Source organism: Cygnus olor, chromosome 6, assembly GCF_009769625.2.
Source record: "Cygnus olor isolate bCygOlo1 chromosome 6, bCygOlo1.pri.v2, whole genome shotgun sequence".
NCBI lineage: Eukaryota > Metazoa > Chordata > Aves > Anseriformes > Anatidae > Cygnus > Cygnus olor.
This window is the reverse complement of record NC_049174.1, coordinates 22,505,515-22,524,212: the sequence shown is the minus strand read 5'-3', so window position 1 is coordinate 22,524,212 and position 18,698 is coordinate 22,505,515. Positions and strand designations below refer to the sequence as shown.

Below are 18,698 nucleotides of genomic sequence, written 5' to 3'. Positions count from 1 at the left end.
CTTAACTTAGAGATATTTAGTTAAGTCATTTTTGTATCTTTATATGCAAAGATAAAGCAGAGCCTTGCTTGGTATTTTGACACTAATTTTAAATGAGAGAAGATGCAGCCACCTTGTGTTTATTGACTGTCTGTGAACGACTAAGTGTCTTACGTATTATTCTGACCCTAACACATAATGTAGGTAACTCTTAATTTGAGGGTCAACCAGTCAACCATTATTGTATTACTCTGCACGCTGGTTTAGAGCAGAGGGATTTTTAGTTCGAGTTTCACTGCTCACCCACTAACTGGGTTACATTCTTTTCTGAATTCAGTTCTCTTCCTAGAGGAATTTCATGTTAAAGCTTTAAGATTACAAAATTATGTGAACGTTTTTTAATATTTAAAAACAGTAATAAAAAGGTCAGTTCCTTCTAAAATAAACACAGCATTTGAAGCAGAATAATATTTTAATAAAATTAAATCTAAGTATTCACAAAGCATTATGCATATACAGTACATACTGTATTTAAAGCCTACAGACCTTAAATCATTTTATTCTAATGTAGTCAGCTTTGGACACAAGCTAAACTTACTTCTTTTGTAATAAGAAAGTTTACAATTGTTCCTCAGAGTGATCTTACATATATACATATATATAACGATATCTATACTCCTACATGTAAGTGTAGGTATATACACACACTTGTGTATATGTTTGTATATAAACATACACACACGTACACACATGTACATAATGTACATATATAATATACACACATGCACACATCCAGGAATGTGTGTGTGGTATGTGTGTCCACATACATCTATACCCTATCTAGGATCATTGTAGAGGGGCCAGTCAGTAAAAAGAGAGAACTACAAACAACCACCCTTATAATTATAAACCAAGAATTTAAGTATTTTTTAATTATACAGATTGTTAATAATTTGTATTGAACAAAAGGAACACAGTCTTCTGTATTATATAGAAATTAGATTTATTGCATTTGATTATGTTTGTATGACACATGAAGAGTACCTGCCTGCTTGTGATAGCTAACTTCTTTGATGTGAATTAAAAAAAATAATACTGGAAACAAACTATTCAATTAATATATGTGGTTTTGTGGATGCAATCTATGGTGATACCTTCCAGCACGTGGCTGTTTTCCTGTCTTGTTAAAGTACTGTGTTGCTTTAACTGGTTTGGAAGGAGGCTGGTTTCTATGTCCTAATTGTTTTGAACCCAGACTTGGTTACGTTATTTGTTCTTTCTCTAGATGCAGAATAATTGCTACTTATAGTAAAAAGCTCACTACAAGAAAGATAATCCAATTTTCAAAAGTGAGCAGATTTTACTTGAATTTTAGATTGGTCAGGTTGGAGTTTTTTCTGTGTGAATTATTGTTATTGATCTCCTATTTGTTCTGAAAACGTATCCACAATAAAATACTGTTTCCATGACAGCAGTAAATAGTCATCTCCATGCAACATAAACTGTAATTTCAGAACATGCATGTTATTTAAAAAATAAATAAAAATATAAGGTGCCTTGAGAATGCTGGCAGTTTTACATTTAGAACATACAGTTAGTGTGTGTGTATATATATTATTTACATCAGAACTGCTCAACTTTACCTTACAAGCTTCAGATTTAGGAAAATATACAGTACTTTTGCATATAATGGTATATTCCTTGTAGCCCCTGAGTCAAGTATAGAGGATTTAAATACAAAAAAGGGAAAACAGCCATTAAAAGCACTTACATTTTTATGTGAAGTAATAGTATAAAAGTATTATTTCCCAGGAAGACCAGGATCGGAAACATGCCTATGAAGACTCAAGATTCCTACAGTGCTTAGTGAAGATTCTGGCAAGGAAGGGTGCCTAACTGGCTGGAGATAAGTTTTACAATGGTGTGGGGGACGCTCTACAGACCGGTCATGTTCTTGATCTAAAAAAGAAGCCAGGTTGTCTTCTGAGGCAGTGTTAAGATGCACTCCACTTGAGAGGGATTCTTTGGATTTAAGTTTCGATTTTTCAAGGTCTAGAAATTCAGGACACTGGAAAAGAGAAGAAATAAGATGGCAATAATTGTGTCAGTCTCTTCTAGGCTCTTATTTCTCCTCAAAATGAGCACAATCTGATTGTTGTTGGAAAACCATGTTTGACAATTAAGCAGTGTGCTGAAATATTTTTTACATGGTACTGCATTTGCTTTAATGTAAGTGAATGCAATTCTGTTGATTAGTTGTAGAATCTGGGGATTTTGTCCCCTTCTCTGGCTTGTTCATGTGACATCAAGATACAAGTATATATCCTTTCTGAAGGACTGAATATTCTTGAGGCCTAGTCTAAGAGTGTGGATTTCAATATTCCTGAATTTGTAGTTTCAGGCTGCACCTCTGGAATTATTTCAGTCCAAACATTAAAACCATTCGGATTCCAGTCTCAGCACTTAGTTCTCCTTCACTTTTAAACTCAGAATCTGTGCAAAGTGTGCAGTGTGCCTGGTGATGTTTGTTTCCAGAGGGTTGCTAGATTTCTGTTCTGACAGATTTTTTTTTTTTTTTTATGTAGGTGTATACATGGTGGGTAAATGCTTCTGAAAACCGCTGCATGCTTGCTGCCCTGATAATCTTTATGCATGTGAACTGATGCTTTCTGGAGGCATTGGACTTACTGTACCTGTATGTGTTTCAGCATATGCATGAGGAATCTGGCACATCCAAGCACGCTGGATTTACTAATTGTATGCTGCAGTGCATCTGCAAATAACATGCCACATCTCTGTTCAAACTGTTAAATTCAAGAAATGCCAAACAAATTTGGAAAATCAAATTCTGCCTGAACAGAATTGGGGTGGAAAACATGTATTGGAAAATGCAGGTATGCAGCAGCTCTGTATTTCCAGCAGTGGCAAGGGATTGTACATAAGATTTTTTCTCCCCTCATGCTTCCATATGTATATAACCACCCTGCTGCCTCAGCTGGACTTCTCTGGCCTCTGCCTTCATGAAAACAGTTATGGTGTTTCTCAGGACTTCAAGAACTGGACCTACAATAGATGCTTCTGCATCTTCAGGTCTGATGCTAGGAGAGTATTTGTGCTTTACACTTGTGTCTAATATTTGTTGTTTCTGCTTGTTTTTGTGAAATGCATGATAATTAAGTAAATTGGTCTGATTATAAGATCACTTTATGAATCTCTAAAACCCTCACAGAAAATGTGGCCTCTGAAAATACGGTATCAAAGTCCACTGCAGAGGTGCTAGATCAGAATAATAATTTCACATTCTTTAATGAACAAGCAATTAGATTAGTATGCGTTTCTTCCATCATAAGCTAACAAGATTAGCAAGGCTCTTTTGATCTTTTAAAATGTGTACGTACCTGAGATGAAGGACTGAAACTTCTGTCTGTTTTAATTGATGCTACAGGATGAAGCTTTTGTGTAAACCGAATTGCTGGCTGTTGATATTCTGCCCCTGCAGCAGTCACCGTGCTATAGGCAGGTGGAATGAGCGTTGACTGCCTTTGCAGAAGCTGCAGGATGGTTTGGATATCAGCAGTCATCTGGGATTCAAGCCTAGAGAAGTAACATAAAATCAGTTAATGCGTGGTCAGGAATGGGTATGTTTTAACATACTGATTACAGATGCATTCAAGATGGACTTGCAGCTTATTAATAAAGCAAACTATTGCTTTTTATGACTCGACCATGCCTTAAGTAGGAAAGAACAGAAGAGGGAGTACTGAGCCCTTCGAAAGCTTGCTAGCTCTCCCTTTCCTTTGCAGAACATACCCGCCTGCTTGTCTCCGATCTTTTTGCTACGTTAAGAATGAGTTCATTACTGTCCTTTATTTTTGCAATTAACAGTAACATGGGGGAACAGTTCTTTAGTTGAAATTAAGAGGAATAACTGTACTCTCTTCATTGAAACTAAATTAATTTGTACTGGCTTAGGATGGGACTCTCGTTCTGTTGTATCTGTCGATTAATTCTGACATTGCCAATGCTACTAGAATGCACTAAAATAAGCAGAAAACTACATTTGTGTTCTTCCACACTTAGAAAATGAAAGATACTTTCAAGAAAGTTTCTTTTAAAAAAACAACACAACAACTGGCCAAGTTTCTTTACTGTCAAAATTTATACAGACCATAGAATTAATTTATATGTTTCTGATGTTCAAACTCAGTAGCTTTTTTCTTTTTTCCAATTTTCATAAATTTTTATATGACTTCTGAAACACTTAAGCTGCTTATGTTGTTCATACTGACAATTGCATAGCATTGAATTGATTTTCAAATGGTCTTACCAATATCATTGACAAGCTCAGCAATAAGTAATGCCTGTTGTGCCTCCCCAGCTGCTGGAAGGCTACAGACATGCTATGACGGACTATGCGGATATACAGCCTTCTGTATTGCAACTCATCCTCTGACAGAATAAACAAATCTTTGTCAGCAGCCTTTAATGTTGTGAATGTTACTACTTGGGCTCTCTACAGCAGCAGAATTGATCCTGCTGCTGACAGATCTTTGCTTTTACCAGGATCTTTTTTTTTTTTTCTTTTTTTAATGTTGGAGTAGTCCATCACCTGTTTCACTTATTTATAAATGTATCTATGAAATTAATCTGAAAGATATGCCCAAAGGATATTTAGGATGCTGTTTCTTTCCTTATTGGGAGAAGCAGGCTCTGTGGCATCAGCTCCTATAATGAAAGGCCCAAACCCCGAGGTCAGTTCACGCACTATTTGCCTTCTTGGGTTGCTTGCTACTTGAAAATATGCTGATCTCACACAAGCATGATGCTGATGCCACAGGGGAAAATACTTCAGCAGCAGCATGACACCATCCAGAGAGCTTCTGTCTGCTAAACTTGAGGTTTACCATCTCAGTTGATAAAAGGGATTTAGCATTGGAGGACTTGTATCAGCAATTGTCTTTTGCTTTGAATTAACTCTGAAATGGCTCGCTTCTTACTTTGTCAGCACTTGATAGGGATTTCCTAGTACTTCAAATCAAAGAGTACATCTGGTACTGCTTATTCATCATTTCATTATTGCATGTATATCTTCTCCCTCCTTTCTTTAGAATTTAAAAAAAAGGTCCATGTCATGCCATCCAAAGAAAAAGACATGAGAACTTTAGGCACTTGGCCCACAGTCTCCATGAAATTCCAGTGGCTAAAAGATGAAAAACAGAGATAGTGCTAGGGTAATAGTCCTGCTACAGTGGCTTTCCAGCCTTCTATGTCCATTTAATAATTTGAGTAGCATGCTGAGCCTCTGACTTGACATGGAAAAGGACAGGAAAATGTGACCCTGCTTTATAGTCCAGCAGGTCAGATCTGACATAAGCCAGACAGAATATTGTCTGTTACATTTATAGAAGATCCAGCAAGGCCCCAAATCCTGAAAGCATGAAAAGCTTTAAAAACATGAAAAGAGTTAAAGAATAAAATGATTTAATAAAATTCATAACAATTTAAATCTTAGTTTATCAGTAACAATGGTATTCTCTCACTCAAAAATATTGGGAACTTATGTAAGGTTTTGGTGAAACTGTGGGTAAACTTGAGATATAATTTCAGTTTTAGGAGCTTAAGATTTCAGGAAATGTAACTGAAAGACTGTTAATTCCCACTGTTAATAGGGAACATGCAGATATTGGCTATGTGACATTTACAGTTCCTTGGATTACTTGACTACTGCAATTAGAAATTACAGCAATTCAGGCTTGCAAGTGAAAAATGTCTTTTTAATGTACTCTATAGTATTCGTAAAAGAAAAATACTGTGTTTTGATTGGCTTATAGTAGATGAAGGAAGCACTATACCATTAACCTGGCTTTAAACTGATTGCTAAAATTTATGGCACAGAATGCCAATGAAGACTACTAAAGCACAATTGGGGCTGAGTGTGTGTCATAGTACTTGTCATGGAAAAATATTGGAAATAATAAAGAAGCTAAAGACCTGAGCATAGGGCGATTTAAAATTAAGTGAAATTACCTGGTAAACTATAGTGTATGATGGATCAAAGTTCTGTAACTATATTTTTAATATGCTATAAACTATGCTGCTTAGCTGCCAGGAAAGAGCAATATATTAAAGATAAGAGGGAAGAAGGAAGAGACATTTTATTAAGTGAGTTAATAGTGTATTCTGATGAAGAAAATGTCCATTTTCTGTTGTAACAGGTGTTAAGTATTTTGCCTTTGCATACTTCCATATCTTACTTATTACAGAGACAGTAGCAAAAGAAGTTAATGCACCTAAAATGAAGCTTGCCTGTAATGTAAATGCTCTCTTTTTAAGGAAAGCAGTTGGTTTACTTTGGGACTTCACGAAAGAAAAAAATACTTCAGATACTGAAGATGCTGAAAATTTCTGTTTTGTGGACATGTGAAAAACTTAGGAATCAATGCTGAAGAAATGGCATTCCAGCTGAGATTTACATTTAACAAGTTTAGGTGCCTCATTAAGGTTTCTTGGTTAAAAAGTTGGACTCTTAGGCTGCCTGTCAATTGAGGAGAAAGGCTCTTCAGCATGGCAATTCAGAGTCACTAATGCAGGTACCTAGAGGTAAGTGACATTATTCAGGCAGCGATTTAAAAATTTTAAAATCATCATTCCCATTTTTTTTCCAGGAATCTAAAAGGCTGAATTTAGGTGATACTTAGGCTCCTATGAATTTATATGGATAACAAAGTGATATTCCCATCCCACATGTTTTTGTACTTTTGAACTTCCAAAGATATGAATGGTTTTGGAAACTTTCTGAGCAAATTCATTCCTCCTGTGGTATCATTTGTATCCATTGAATTATGTACCCTTTCACAAATATATTTTTATCATATCTCTGTTTTTACCTGTTGAGTTGTTCTTGAAGTAAATCTAATCGATTCTCCACTTCCCCATATACATAGTCACTTTCAGTATCGCAGATGCCCCATGTAACATGGGGTAATGCTGACTGACTCGGGGAGTCCTGGTACTCCCTGATGTTCTCCTCCCAGTTTCTTTTATCAGCAATATCTGATGAAAACAAAACAAAACAAAACCCATAAAAAAGTATAGATTTATATACATGCTGTTAGAGAGGATTAGCACCCACCAAGCATTCCACTTACCAGTGTTTCCCAAACCTTGGAAGTCAATTTGGTATGGTGACAATTTGCCTGAATTGTCTTTGTTCCTTACCACTGTTTAAGGAAAGATAATAGTGGACACATCCAAAAATTTTAAATTTCTAACATAAAGATAGGAACATGCTAATACTTTGAAGCTGTAGATAAACAAAGTAGCTTTGTATAGCCAGCATCAGAGTTCTGCCAATTAATACCTCCTATTTCATTGGTTTTCTTTCTATTATTTTACCAATGAACCCCCAGTTTTCTCAAGATTTTTAACAATTCATTTTTCATTGAAATTAGAAGTGTTTGTTCTAAACTAACCCTAAATTATTTACTTGAATTTGTGTGTTTCAGAGACCTGGCTAGAACCTCTTCTCTTGCCCTTGAATATGCTATTGAAATGTATTTACTGTTTAGCTTTTTGGTTTAAAGGGAGAACTTGGTGCCTTGCATTTACAGCATTTGGTATACATTACAGTGCCTTGGAATGTCTTCTCTAGAGACCTCTGCTAGCTGCCTTTCTTACTAGTAATTGTAAGACTGCTTCTCTTAACAAGGTAAATGAAGTGTGATACGTTTTCTCTGAGACAGAGGCCATCTAATGCAGCTCATAATGCTTGCAAAGGGATACTGGTTATTATTTTCAAAAGGAAATTGATTTTCATTGATGTAGTTTTAGCATCACTTTTCTCCAGCCCAACCCTTATATTGGTGTGTAAAGCATGTTTCAGAGACTCTTATAGTACTGTGGTGTGAAAGGTGCCAGTTCATTTTGTTTAATAATCTGTGACTCCTAAAAGAATGAAATGTTCTGTATTTCTAGGTCAGTCATAGGTCACTTTTAATACTAAATGAAGCTTCATGATAAAAAAAAATATATATTTTTGAAGTACAGATAAAAATTTGTATTAAGGTAGAAATAGTAAATTACTTTAAGCTAAAAAAACTCAAATGCATTATTAAGATCTTACTACAGTTGCAGCTAGTGTGCTGAATTTAATTCCCCTTCTAATCCTGTATATTTTATATACCAGTATATAAAAGTCTAGTCTTTATATGAGTCCTTTATATTTATTTACCTCCATCCCATTGTAAAAAATGATGATGACTGTTCCAGGTCCCAGCCCTCCCATGTTTTAGGTCTCTGTGTTCAAACACTGCAACTTACTATGCACTCCTTCCTTCTGCTTAGTTTTCTGGTTTGAGCTATTTTCCCTTCTTCTTTGCTTAATTTACACCTCTGTGCATTTATTAATTAGTTTACATTCCCAGTTTCAGGCTTTTTTTCCTGCTCACCAAACTGGTGAAACGTTACAAATTATTTATCATGGGATATATTAGTTGTACATACCCTTATTTGATATAGAATGAAGATCTTCCTGTGAGCTTTGCAGACCCTACAGGTGACATATTTAAGACGAACAGTGGTTTTTCTACATATACTACTTCCCATCCTCAGTCTTTGTTACTTTGATTCAATCTGTTGTCACATAAACAGTCAAAAATTGCTTAGTACCACTCAGATTCTCCTCTGCTCTGGAAAAAAAAGGCTGTTGAAACTTTAATACTTGTTCAGTACAACTCCTGTTAGGTTCATATTTGTAATTATTTAACCTTGTGAAGTTATAGAATGTGTTAAAAGTTCTTATTGGGCTCAGACTGGTGCTTCAATGTGCAGCTGGAGAAGAACCTTGACTGCTTATAAGGCATTAGCTTCAGTCGTATGAGCAGTTGGATGTGAATCCCACACGCCTCAGTAGTCCCTTAATGGTTTGCTCAGAGCTTCTCCTAACACTTCTTTTGGCACTGCATGCTGATAACTCCGCATAGGTTACATTCATTTCTCACTCGTGATTTTTTTCTAAGCAACCATAGAAGCCAGAGACATGTTTCAAAGAAAAGAGAAAAAAAAAACCTGTGTGGGTGACATGTGAGAGTTTTGTTTAAATGCTATTAGCTAATCCTTTTCAAACACATCTTTAAGCAGTGTTATCTAAGTAAAGAAACAGGAAAAAAAAAAAAAAAAAGAAGAAGAAGAAGAAGAAAGGAAAGGAAAAGATTTCCTGCTCAGATTTAGTATTTCAAGTAGAATTAGTCAGGAAGGGGAGCTCTCACTACATGACTCCAAGAGGAGGAAGAGATAGGTGCTTACTGCATTATCTGCTCTTTGTTTAGCAGGTGGTAGAAGGTTTCCTGGAGCTGTAGAGAGTGTTTGGATTTCATGTGACATGACCTGTAACTGATTTTATGCACTGAACAGAAGGAAGGGGAAAGAGATTTCATCTTGGCTACAGAGAAACCTATTCAGGTTCTCAGCCCACTTAAGCCAACAGAAAGAGGAAAATGTCAGAGAAGCATGTAATTTGGATTTAGTGGGCACACATGGCACAATTTACGGTGTCCAAGGAAATTGGAAAGCTCTCAGCAAAGTGAATGGAGCAAGCTACGACAAATTCAGGGGTAAATTTTTCAACTGTGGTTGTGGGTATAATGGATGTTGTAAATCCAGTGGAATTATTTTTAAGCAGTGAGTTTCAGGATTAGAAACTAAAAATATAGGCCTTACATTTCACTGCTTTTTAATGGCCTAAAAACCCATATTGTTGGCTATTTTACACAATAATTCACTCTGTAAAATCTCATATTTTTCAATGCTTTTGATTATCCCAGGGAAATCACAGATCGTTTTTGTCCCAGTATATGTATTTGTATACTGTTAAAATAAACAGTGACAAAGCAAGTGAATTGGCACTCAAATTATAAAATTAGTTCATACCCTATAAGCAAGACTCTTGACTTATCTCTTGTGGGATACAGAATCGTACTGTTCTAAGCATATTTTCAGATACTTCCACATACACCTGTATCCTCAGAAAGACTGAACAGCAGTTACAACTCTATAACCAGCTGTGGTCTTCTATGGCTTGAAGAATTTTAGACTGAGAACTAAATCAATAAATATGTAACTTGGTTCATCTGAACAGTTAATGAACCAATCTTATGGCCTAAATAATGACCAAGTGAGAATAGAAAATAGCATCTTTCTGCTGTATATAAATTAGCAGCTATGGAAAAATTATCAGATCTCCTCAAAAAAGACATGTTTTAATGTTAAGACCTAGTTTTCAGGATTATGAAAAGAAGTTTATAAAGTTTCTGTCCTCATTATCTGCTATCAACTAATTATTATTAGTTGTCTTTCTTTTTATCAACAGTAATGAATGAAGCTTAAAACAAAACTAAAGATAACTAAATATGTATCACTTACAGTAGCTTTATACAGGTACGTTTATATTAAGGCTACCATAATATATGTAGATTATAAAGATGCATACATACAGTTAGAGTTTATTTCAAAATTTTATTATATTTATAACTACTTTTATTGTATTATATAACCAATCTCTTATAAGAGTAGGAATAACAATTTAGTTTAAAACATACATCAAACAAAGCTGATCTTATTTTATTGAAGATTTTATGAAAGTTGCAAGAAGGGTAAAGAACTTCCACACACATTATCAAAAATGCTAGAGTACAAAATATGTGTCTTAATCAAAACATGTAACCTATATACATGCTAAATTTAGCTCAATTAAAATCTGCAACAGGCTGCCTTGGAAAACATTGCTATAGCTACAAGGACACGTTTCTGGCTACTGGTTGGGGAAAGGTAAGCTTTCAAATTTCAGTATGTATGCAACAAGTTTATGAGGTGCACATTTATATAGTCCTAACTTGAGGAGACCAGGCTTCACATATTCATACCTTTAAAAAGAAAAAAAAACCAACTGTTTGGCCTGTTTAATCATTAGCATAGTTTAATATTATAACTTAAAAGCTTAAAGTTTATTGAATAGTGGTTAAATGGTTAAATCGCCTTAAATGGAAACAAACTTAGGGGGAAGACAGCATTAAATGGTAAATATGTAATTCTTTCCTTCAGACTGAAATAATCACAAGCAAACTTTCAACAACACTGTAGCTGTATATTAATCTGGAGCTTTTCATTAATTTCCCTTCACATCACTTAGAAAATTAGCATTTTAGTATATTAGGTGTAATTTTATGTAAAATTAACTTAGATTGCGTAATAATTTTTGATCATTTGTCATATACAAAAGGCCAAATATTTGTTCTTGTATTTTGCTTAAGGAAGTCGGGATTTGTTCTGTGATGTAATAACATTCTTTTTAACCAACATGTACAGCCAAATGGGATAGAATTCTTTCAAGCTATTTTGAATTTCTTTCACTGAATTTTGGTTGTGCATTGTCAATGCAGAGAATGATAATAATTATCTGAAAACAATTATTTTTTTTGGTGTGTGCGCGTGACCACCTTTAGATTTATTTAACCCTTATGTAGGATTTTGTGCTGTCACCCAACTCAAGAATGTCAAACTCCTTTGGAAGTACTCTTTACTGCTCTGAATGTAGTTTTCATCCATGAGCACTTAGTGAGGTCTAGTACTAGTTGACAATTTTGAAGATTTTGTTTAAAAATCTTTTCTATGGTAAGTCAGTTACAAGATGAATACCAAGGTGAACCTTTGGGAGGTTCTGTAATCTGGTCCCACAGCCATTGTGTCAAACTATAGCAATCCTCTTGGGAAATAATATTTTTGATCTAAAATAGTCTTTCTTGTTAATCTTTTGGGAAACACAAAAGTAACTATTATGTAAAGAATCATTAGGACCATTAAGAAAATTATTTTTGATAATCAAGCCAAGTAAGACGTCTACTCAAACTCTAGAAAATTGTACCAATTAGATTACCTTTGCAAGAATTGCTTCTTTTGTCAATAAGAATTTCTTCTGTTGCATGAACCATTTCTTCAAAGTCCACCTCTGTGGTTTTCTCTGTTACAGATGGGTAGTCAGCTATCCCAGTGAACAGGGGTTTTTGCTCATCTTCAATGGAGGACATAAATGATGACGAGCCACTTTTTTCCTCCTCAAAGTGTTTCTTAATAGATTGATAATATCTGTTGTCCCCTGAGGGTTCAGGATCATTCTGATCATTCTCTTTGAAATAATCTGTTAGATAGAAATAATTGTGTATAATATGCAGTTCATGAGATTAAATATGCAGTTTCATGAAGCTAGTTCATGAAACTGTTCTAGATTATTCTGGTCACAGGATAGAGATTATTCATATATCAGTTACAAGGTTCACCACCTATTAGAATAAATTACTTTAAAACCTTTTTTTGATTCTTGTATCAGAGGAGATTTATATTTCTCTTAAATTCCCAGAAGACATTTGCATGTATCTGTCTTCATATGATCATCTCAAAACAACTTTTAACGTCAGCCCAAATTTCTTAACCTTTTGAATTAATTGCAATTCTCTGATTATCCAATTATCTGAGTAAGAAAAATATACAAGCTGTGATATATATGGTAGGAAAGTACCAATCACATTCAGAATGAATCTTTCATTAATTACATTCAAGGTCTGGAGTGAGGAGCAGCAGGTTCAGTAGTCTTAAGAGGTGGTAAATAAAAATATAGATATAAAGCCTTTACAAAGCATGCTGTACAAATTAAATAGGATTTAAATGCAAGAATGATCATTTGTGAATATAGAAAACTCCCGACCTCTTTTCAGCATAAACTTGAAGCTAATTTCAAATTCAATATTTGGTCTTACCTATTTTTAACTGAAATGTCACGATAATTCCAGTTCTGTTATTTATTTAAAACACATTTTAGCAGGGTAGTCTCAACAACATATAAATACTGTATCTAGTTTGCATTAACTTCCTGGGGAGACAGCATGATTTCCCATCTGCTTTGTGCTAATTACAAATCAACATATTTCTGGAATGTGTGTAGTCTTTACAGACCACAGTAGTGGTTAATACAACATTAGTATGTTCTCTAGGTTTCTTCTCTCTTTTGAGACTATATGAGTCACTTTTTTGGTGTCTATAATGAAATGAAACTGTGGCATTATCTAATTCTCTTTATTGCACATGAAGAGAATGCCATATCTGTACAGACCACTCTGCAGGAGTCCAGACATCTGTGAGCAGTGAGGGCAGGTAATGGTCAACAAAATACCAGGGCAGGTCTCCTGTAACCGCACCCTCTGGAATCTCCAGGAGCAATTAACACAACCCTAGACTGAAGTAATTTTATTTGGCTTTTGGTAAACAGGATTACCAGCTGTAAGTGATACTGGTGATACTCTGATACTGCTAAGGCATCAACACAAAAGCAAATCGGCTGGCAGTGTAACATACTTGGGCAATGTTCAGACTGTGTAGTTGTCCCATGTTCCCTGCATCTCCCTTCTCCAAAATAGTACAAAAGCAAAAGAAAGCTTAATAAAAAATTCTAATGTAGATGTCTCCCATGGCTTTTCTTGTGGGAATATATAGTGAAATGCATACAGTCATGCTACAGTAAATTGTCTTAATTACTTACTGCTTGACTGACTTCAACCTGTGAAAAAGACCTTATAATGAAAGCTTGAAATTGCCATTTTTAGGGTAATTTTTTATGTTCATGGGATTTTGTGCACTAACAGTAGCTGTAATGAGCACCCTGTGGAATACAAATCAATCAGTGAACTAATTTTAAGGGGAGGTCATTGAGACTCTAATGAAAAAAATTGTATAGTAGCTGAAGTATAGCAGACTGTCTTATCTGTTATACTCATGGAATAGTAAAATATCTAGAAACAAGAAGCCAGATTTTGCTAACAATTACACTGCTGTAAAAGCAGGGTAATTCAATTGATGTTCCTGCATTTAGTCTGCATCTATTTCAGAACAACAGAGCATATTCTTTTCCAAATGTTGTCCTGATATAATGAACTCACTGGCATTAGAAAGACGTTGAAGATCTGTTGAATGTAAGGTCTTGCCCATTTAAATCGAGGAATAATTTTTAACCAGATGATCTATTTCAAAATATGCATCTTTTATTTTAGTGCCATTGCTTTATCTGCTAGCCATCTGGATGTATTCAGAAAGTCAAAAGTTGCTTTCATTTTTAAAGATTCTTATTTGATGCTAATGATTCTTCTGTCTGTAGAATAATCCCATTATACTCTGCAACTAGAACAGGAATTAAAATGGAAACTGCTTTTTTTCATTTGACTCTTCAGGACCTGATGAAGGTGCAAGCTCAGCACCTCAGATCAACCAATTAGCAGTGCCTCTGGAGCTTAGTGGAAAGATATTATAAATAATATCTAGGCAGTGCTTTATTCAGAGTGTGAATTTCTCCATTTTTTCCTTCATTTTCTAATGAAATCCAGTCATTGGTTTGGAATGAATTTTCCAGAAGAGAAGAGTTTTGTATCTGTTTATATGCATGTATGGATAAGTTAATTTTCTGTCACACAGACATGAGGTTTCAAAAGGATTCTCTTCTCCTTTCTTTTCTGTTCCCCCCCCCCAAAAAAAAAATTGTGATAATTAAAAAAAGCCCCTCATACTAGTGCTTCCTCTTTCCTTTTCTAGTAAGACAATTTTCACTCTCTAATTCTGATCGCTAGGAAAAATATTCTGCTGAAGTTGGTTCTTTTGTAACTTTCTGCTTTACCAAACATGTACAAACATCATTTGCACTCTTTATGGGACTCACGTTAGCCTGTTATGTGGTTTGGGTGCCTGCCAAATTTACGGGCAATGTCATCTGACATTTGCTGCCTGGAAGTTCCAAATCCTTCACAGTAATTTTTAGAAGGTCTGTGTCCTGCTTTTTGTGCTTGTACTAGCAAAGGAAGGGAAGAAACAGGGTTGTCATGAGGGCAATGAAATGCAGCTATGGCATAGACTTATAGAAATGCTGGCATAAAACCTTGCTTAGTTCGATGGTTACCAGAGGTCGAAGAAGTTTCTTATGTGTGCCATGGTCAGCCTGTAGTATTGAAGTTTCATGTTATTCAAACAGTGGCAGTCTCCATGAACTTAGATGACTTTCTCTTAACATACTACTCTGCTACAAACGATATTGGTGAAAGTGTCAGTAATCTATTACATGTGGAGCAGCATTGTTTAATATTACTGTAATTTCATTAACTGGAATTTGTCATACTTCATTAGGCTGGCTATGTAGCCTAATGTTTCAGAAGAAGGCAAATTTTAGCTCCCTTTTTCAGCCATCCAATAAAAAGCCCCATAATATGCCTTGACAAATTCAATTTTGCACAGGAAATGAGGTGAATGACTTCCTCACCCCTGCAGAAAGCAATTTATATCCCAAACCATAAGACACATAATCCTTATCATTAAAATTATCTGTACAACTATAAATCTGTTCAGCAGACATGACGTTGTCCTATCCTTTTGAAAAATCCTACCATATCATTTTACGTTACACCAAGTAAGTCCCTTGGTAAGAAGAAATGCATGCTGTGACTTTGAAGGAGAGATGGTTGATTGTTCAAAAGGCTGCAGATCTTCAGATTCCCAGCAAGTATTTTGCTTCAACTGTTACTAGCTCTTTCTTTGTGATATTCACAAATGTTCCTGTGTTGGACAATCTGTTTTTCCTACGTATGAACAAAATATTTGCTAGTGAGAAAGACTGCTCGTTGTCTGTTCTTTAATTAAAAAATATCAGTTATCTTGTCAGCGAGCAGAAAAATGCTTTATCACAGAATCACAGAATCATCCAGGTTGTGCCCACTCATGCACCAAAGGCAGGAAATATTTGGAGTGAAAAGTCAGTGACCAAGCATTTCAGATAGCATGTTAAATACAACACCACAAACAGGTTGAAAAGGTGCAAAATCTCAAAGATGTCCAAAAATCAAAAGCTGTTGATGTACAATTTGAACACTGATGTTCAAACCATGCCTATCATACTGTCAGGAAATGCAGATGACTGCTTGATGTAGATGGGGAACAGCCTAGAATCAGACAGGGAAAATGGAAATCCTAATTCTTGGAATTACCATATTTTCGCAATTTATAAGTTGCTGAGTAATAACAATGTAGTTAGTAAGTAATATTTATATAATAACAAAAATTAATGGTACTGTGGAGCAGTATTGATATATAATGCAGAGCAATTACAGAAAAGTCTACTCAAGCTGCATTCAGGCTGCAGTGCTCTACAGAGTGCCAAACAGGGATTTTATGATTAGTAAACTGCTAATTAAAATGCTTTTAATTCATTTTTCTTGCTGTTTACTTCATACTTATTTGAATATGACTGGAATGGAGTACATTGCTAAATATGACTGTGTACCTTCTGATAGACTAGGTATTAGAAGAATATAAAAAGGAGGAAACTGCTTGTGAACATGAAAACAAAAAATGACTCAGTGTCCGGTCATTCCTTTTGCTGCAGTAAAGGTATACATTTTTGAAATCTTTTTCACATATCTAACAATAAAATAAAAAATTAAAATTAATTTGTATTCTTTTAAGATACAGTATTGTAACAATGAAATCCACAGACAAGATGCTTGGCACTATTGCTCACGTTGCCATCCTTTCTTTGACTTGGGTATTTCAGATTGGTTCTTAACACAATCTACAAATAGTATTTTTACTTATATATTACGTTCATACAAGGCCTTCCAATGAGATACTTCAAAATGTTATTTAATCCTTAAGTTCTATTAAATCTTTATTGTTTATTCTTAGTGAATTTAAAATCTTCAGAGAAAAAAATGTATTGAATTGCAAACATTATTATGGGAAACTGTAAAAAAATGTTAGTGGATTTTTTTTTTTCTTTTTCCAATGGGAGAAGGATGTGATGCCCACAAGCTTTACAAATGCATGACAAGCATAGATAAAATTCTAGGCTTCGTTTTGCATGCAACATTTCAGATGAGAACTACTCCAGATTTGCTACTAAAAGCTTTGTCTGAAAACCAGTTTTGGCCTTGTCTATAGATTTAATCCCTTTCAACCTTCAAAAAGTACTATAACTTACCATGAATCCCCTTAAACAAACCTAAGATGTTCACAAATCTTGAATGCTTGAGCTCTTGCCTTCTCAGAACTGACCGGACCTACATTCAGAGTCAGAGTCCTGACACTGCATATCATGACACCTGTGTCTATGCCAAAACCAGCCACCAACTTGTGTCCTGACAAGGACCATGTCCTAGGAAAGGTTACATGAAAGTCAATTCCAGATGAACAACTTGAACAAACCACTCTACCATTTTTCAGCTGATGAGAAATTTGTCCGTTTTCAGGACAGAGTCTTCTATTGCTGTCATGAACATCTCAGGTCATGAGTGGTGATCAAAGAAACTGAGAACTGATGCCCTCATAAACATTTTTGAGTATTTGCAGAAAGCATAGCTTGCTCCAACATCTGCCCATTGCCAATATGCCAAACATCCCTAAGGACAAAAAGCAAAACCTTTTAAGGGAAGTTTAATCACAAAGTCTTCCTAACTAAAACTTGAAGTGGTCAGAATGCTTAAATGTAGTATCTCTAGAAATTTTTTCTGCTCCTCAGTGGAACGTCATTGATTATAGCACTGTTCAAGTTAACCTGAATGTATAATTATTTGCATTAGAAAATTACCTTTTTGGATGGGTTTATATGCATGAAAGCTGAATACTAAAACCACAAATTTGATGTGCATGAGAGAAGAAAAGTAGTTTGAGAGCTGTACAAAACATGTATTGAAAAGCCTAAGAATTCAGATCTAAATATTGCCCAAATAGTCTCAGCTGAAAAAATAGAAGATGGGTATGGTCAGGAAAATTAGCTGTCCCTAAAGCTTTGAAAACAAATGTAAAATCTGTAGTGTACTTTGTATAGAAAGTCTCTGGAAACCTATTTATATATTACATATAATAACATAATAATGCTTAGTACTGTGAGAGAATTAATATAAAGGCTGCCTTTCACAGATACTTTATCTGCTTTTGCTAATGTAAATAATTGCATAGTATTCTAATATGATGCTTACTTGCATTTTAATTCACTTTTATAAGTGGAAAGTTACACTTGCAGCTTTTTAGTTATAATTAAAGGAAGTAATAAACCATGCTGCCTATTCAGTGGCAAAGATATTGCTTCACATTTGAAGACCACAGGATTCTAAATTTTAGAAATAAAAAAGAGCAACGTAATGAACCGTGAAGTCATCACATATTCATTAATAATTTAATTTAGCAACAGTTCCAAATTTTTATGATCAGAGGAGGACTGGCCATTTTACCACCATTTTTCCTTCTGTGAACATCATATACAGTTATGCCCTTCTACACCATAATTTCCCAAAAAACTTAAGTGAAGCAAAGAATAAGTGAAAATAGATTCTTCCCATCAGGGATTTTTTTGGTTCAAAAATAATCTTTCAAAACAGATACAGTTATATCAAAGCTTGGCCATTTTCAGAATGTGGCAGAGACAGGAGTTTTTAAAGGCACGCACACATTCCTTAAGATATTTCTTAAGCTGGCAGAAAGAATTTATCCAAAGTTCTACCAGGAACATGGATTTTTGTATCTATAAGTCCTTGTTCTTCACCTAGGTACATTGGATGTCTGTAGACCTGCTAGACCCTGAAATCTAAAACAATTCCAGAGACTTACAATGGCTCCTGAAACCTGAGGTAAAGCAATCATAG

The 18,698-nt window shown here is 35.0% G+C and overlaps 1 protein-coding gene across 7 annotated transcripts in view; it reads right to left on the bottom strand.

The window, feature by feature from the left end:
* Positions 1-235: 235 nt before the first annotated feature.
* KCNH7 (potassium voltage-gated channel subfamily H member 7) overlaps positions 236-18,698 on the bottom strand; it is a 223,069-nt gene continuing 204,606 nt past the window's right edge. For all 7 annotated transcript variants that reach the window (XM_040561791.1, XM_040561796.1, XM_040561792.1 and 4 more), the window contains 4 exons: positions 11,909-12,169; positions 6,867-7,032; positions 3,378-3,573; positions 236-2,047 (listed from right to left, as the gene is read on the bottom strand). In XM_040561791.1, coding sequence (XP_040417725.1) covers positions 1,781-2,047; positions 3,378-3,573; positions 6,867-7,032; positions 11,909-12,169 — 890 coding nt within the window. In that variant the 3' untranslated portion in view covers positions 236-1,780. The remainder of the gene's footprint in view (positions 2,048-3,377; positions 3,574-6,866; positions 7,033-11,908; positions 12,170-18,698) is intronic.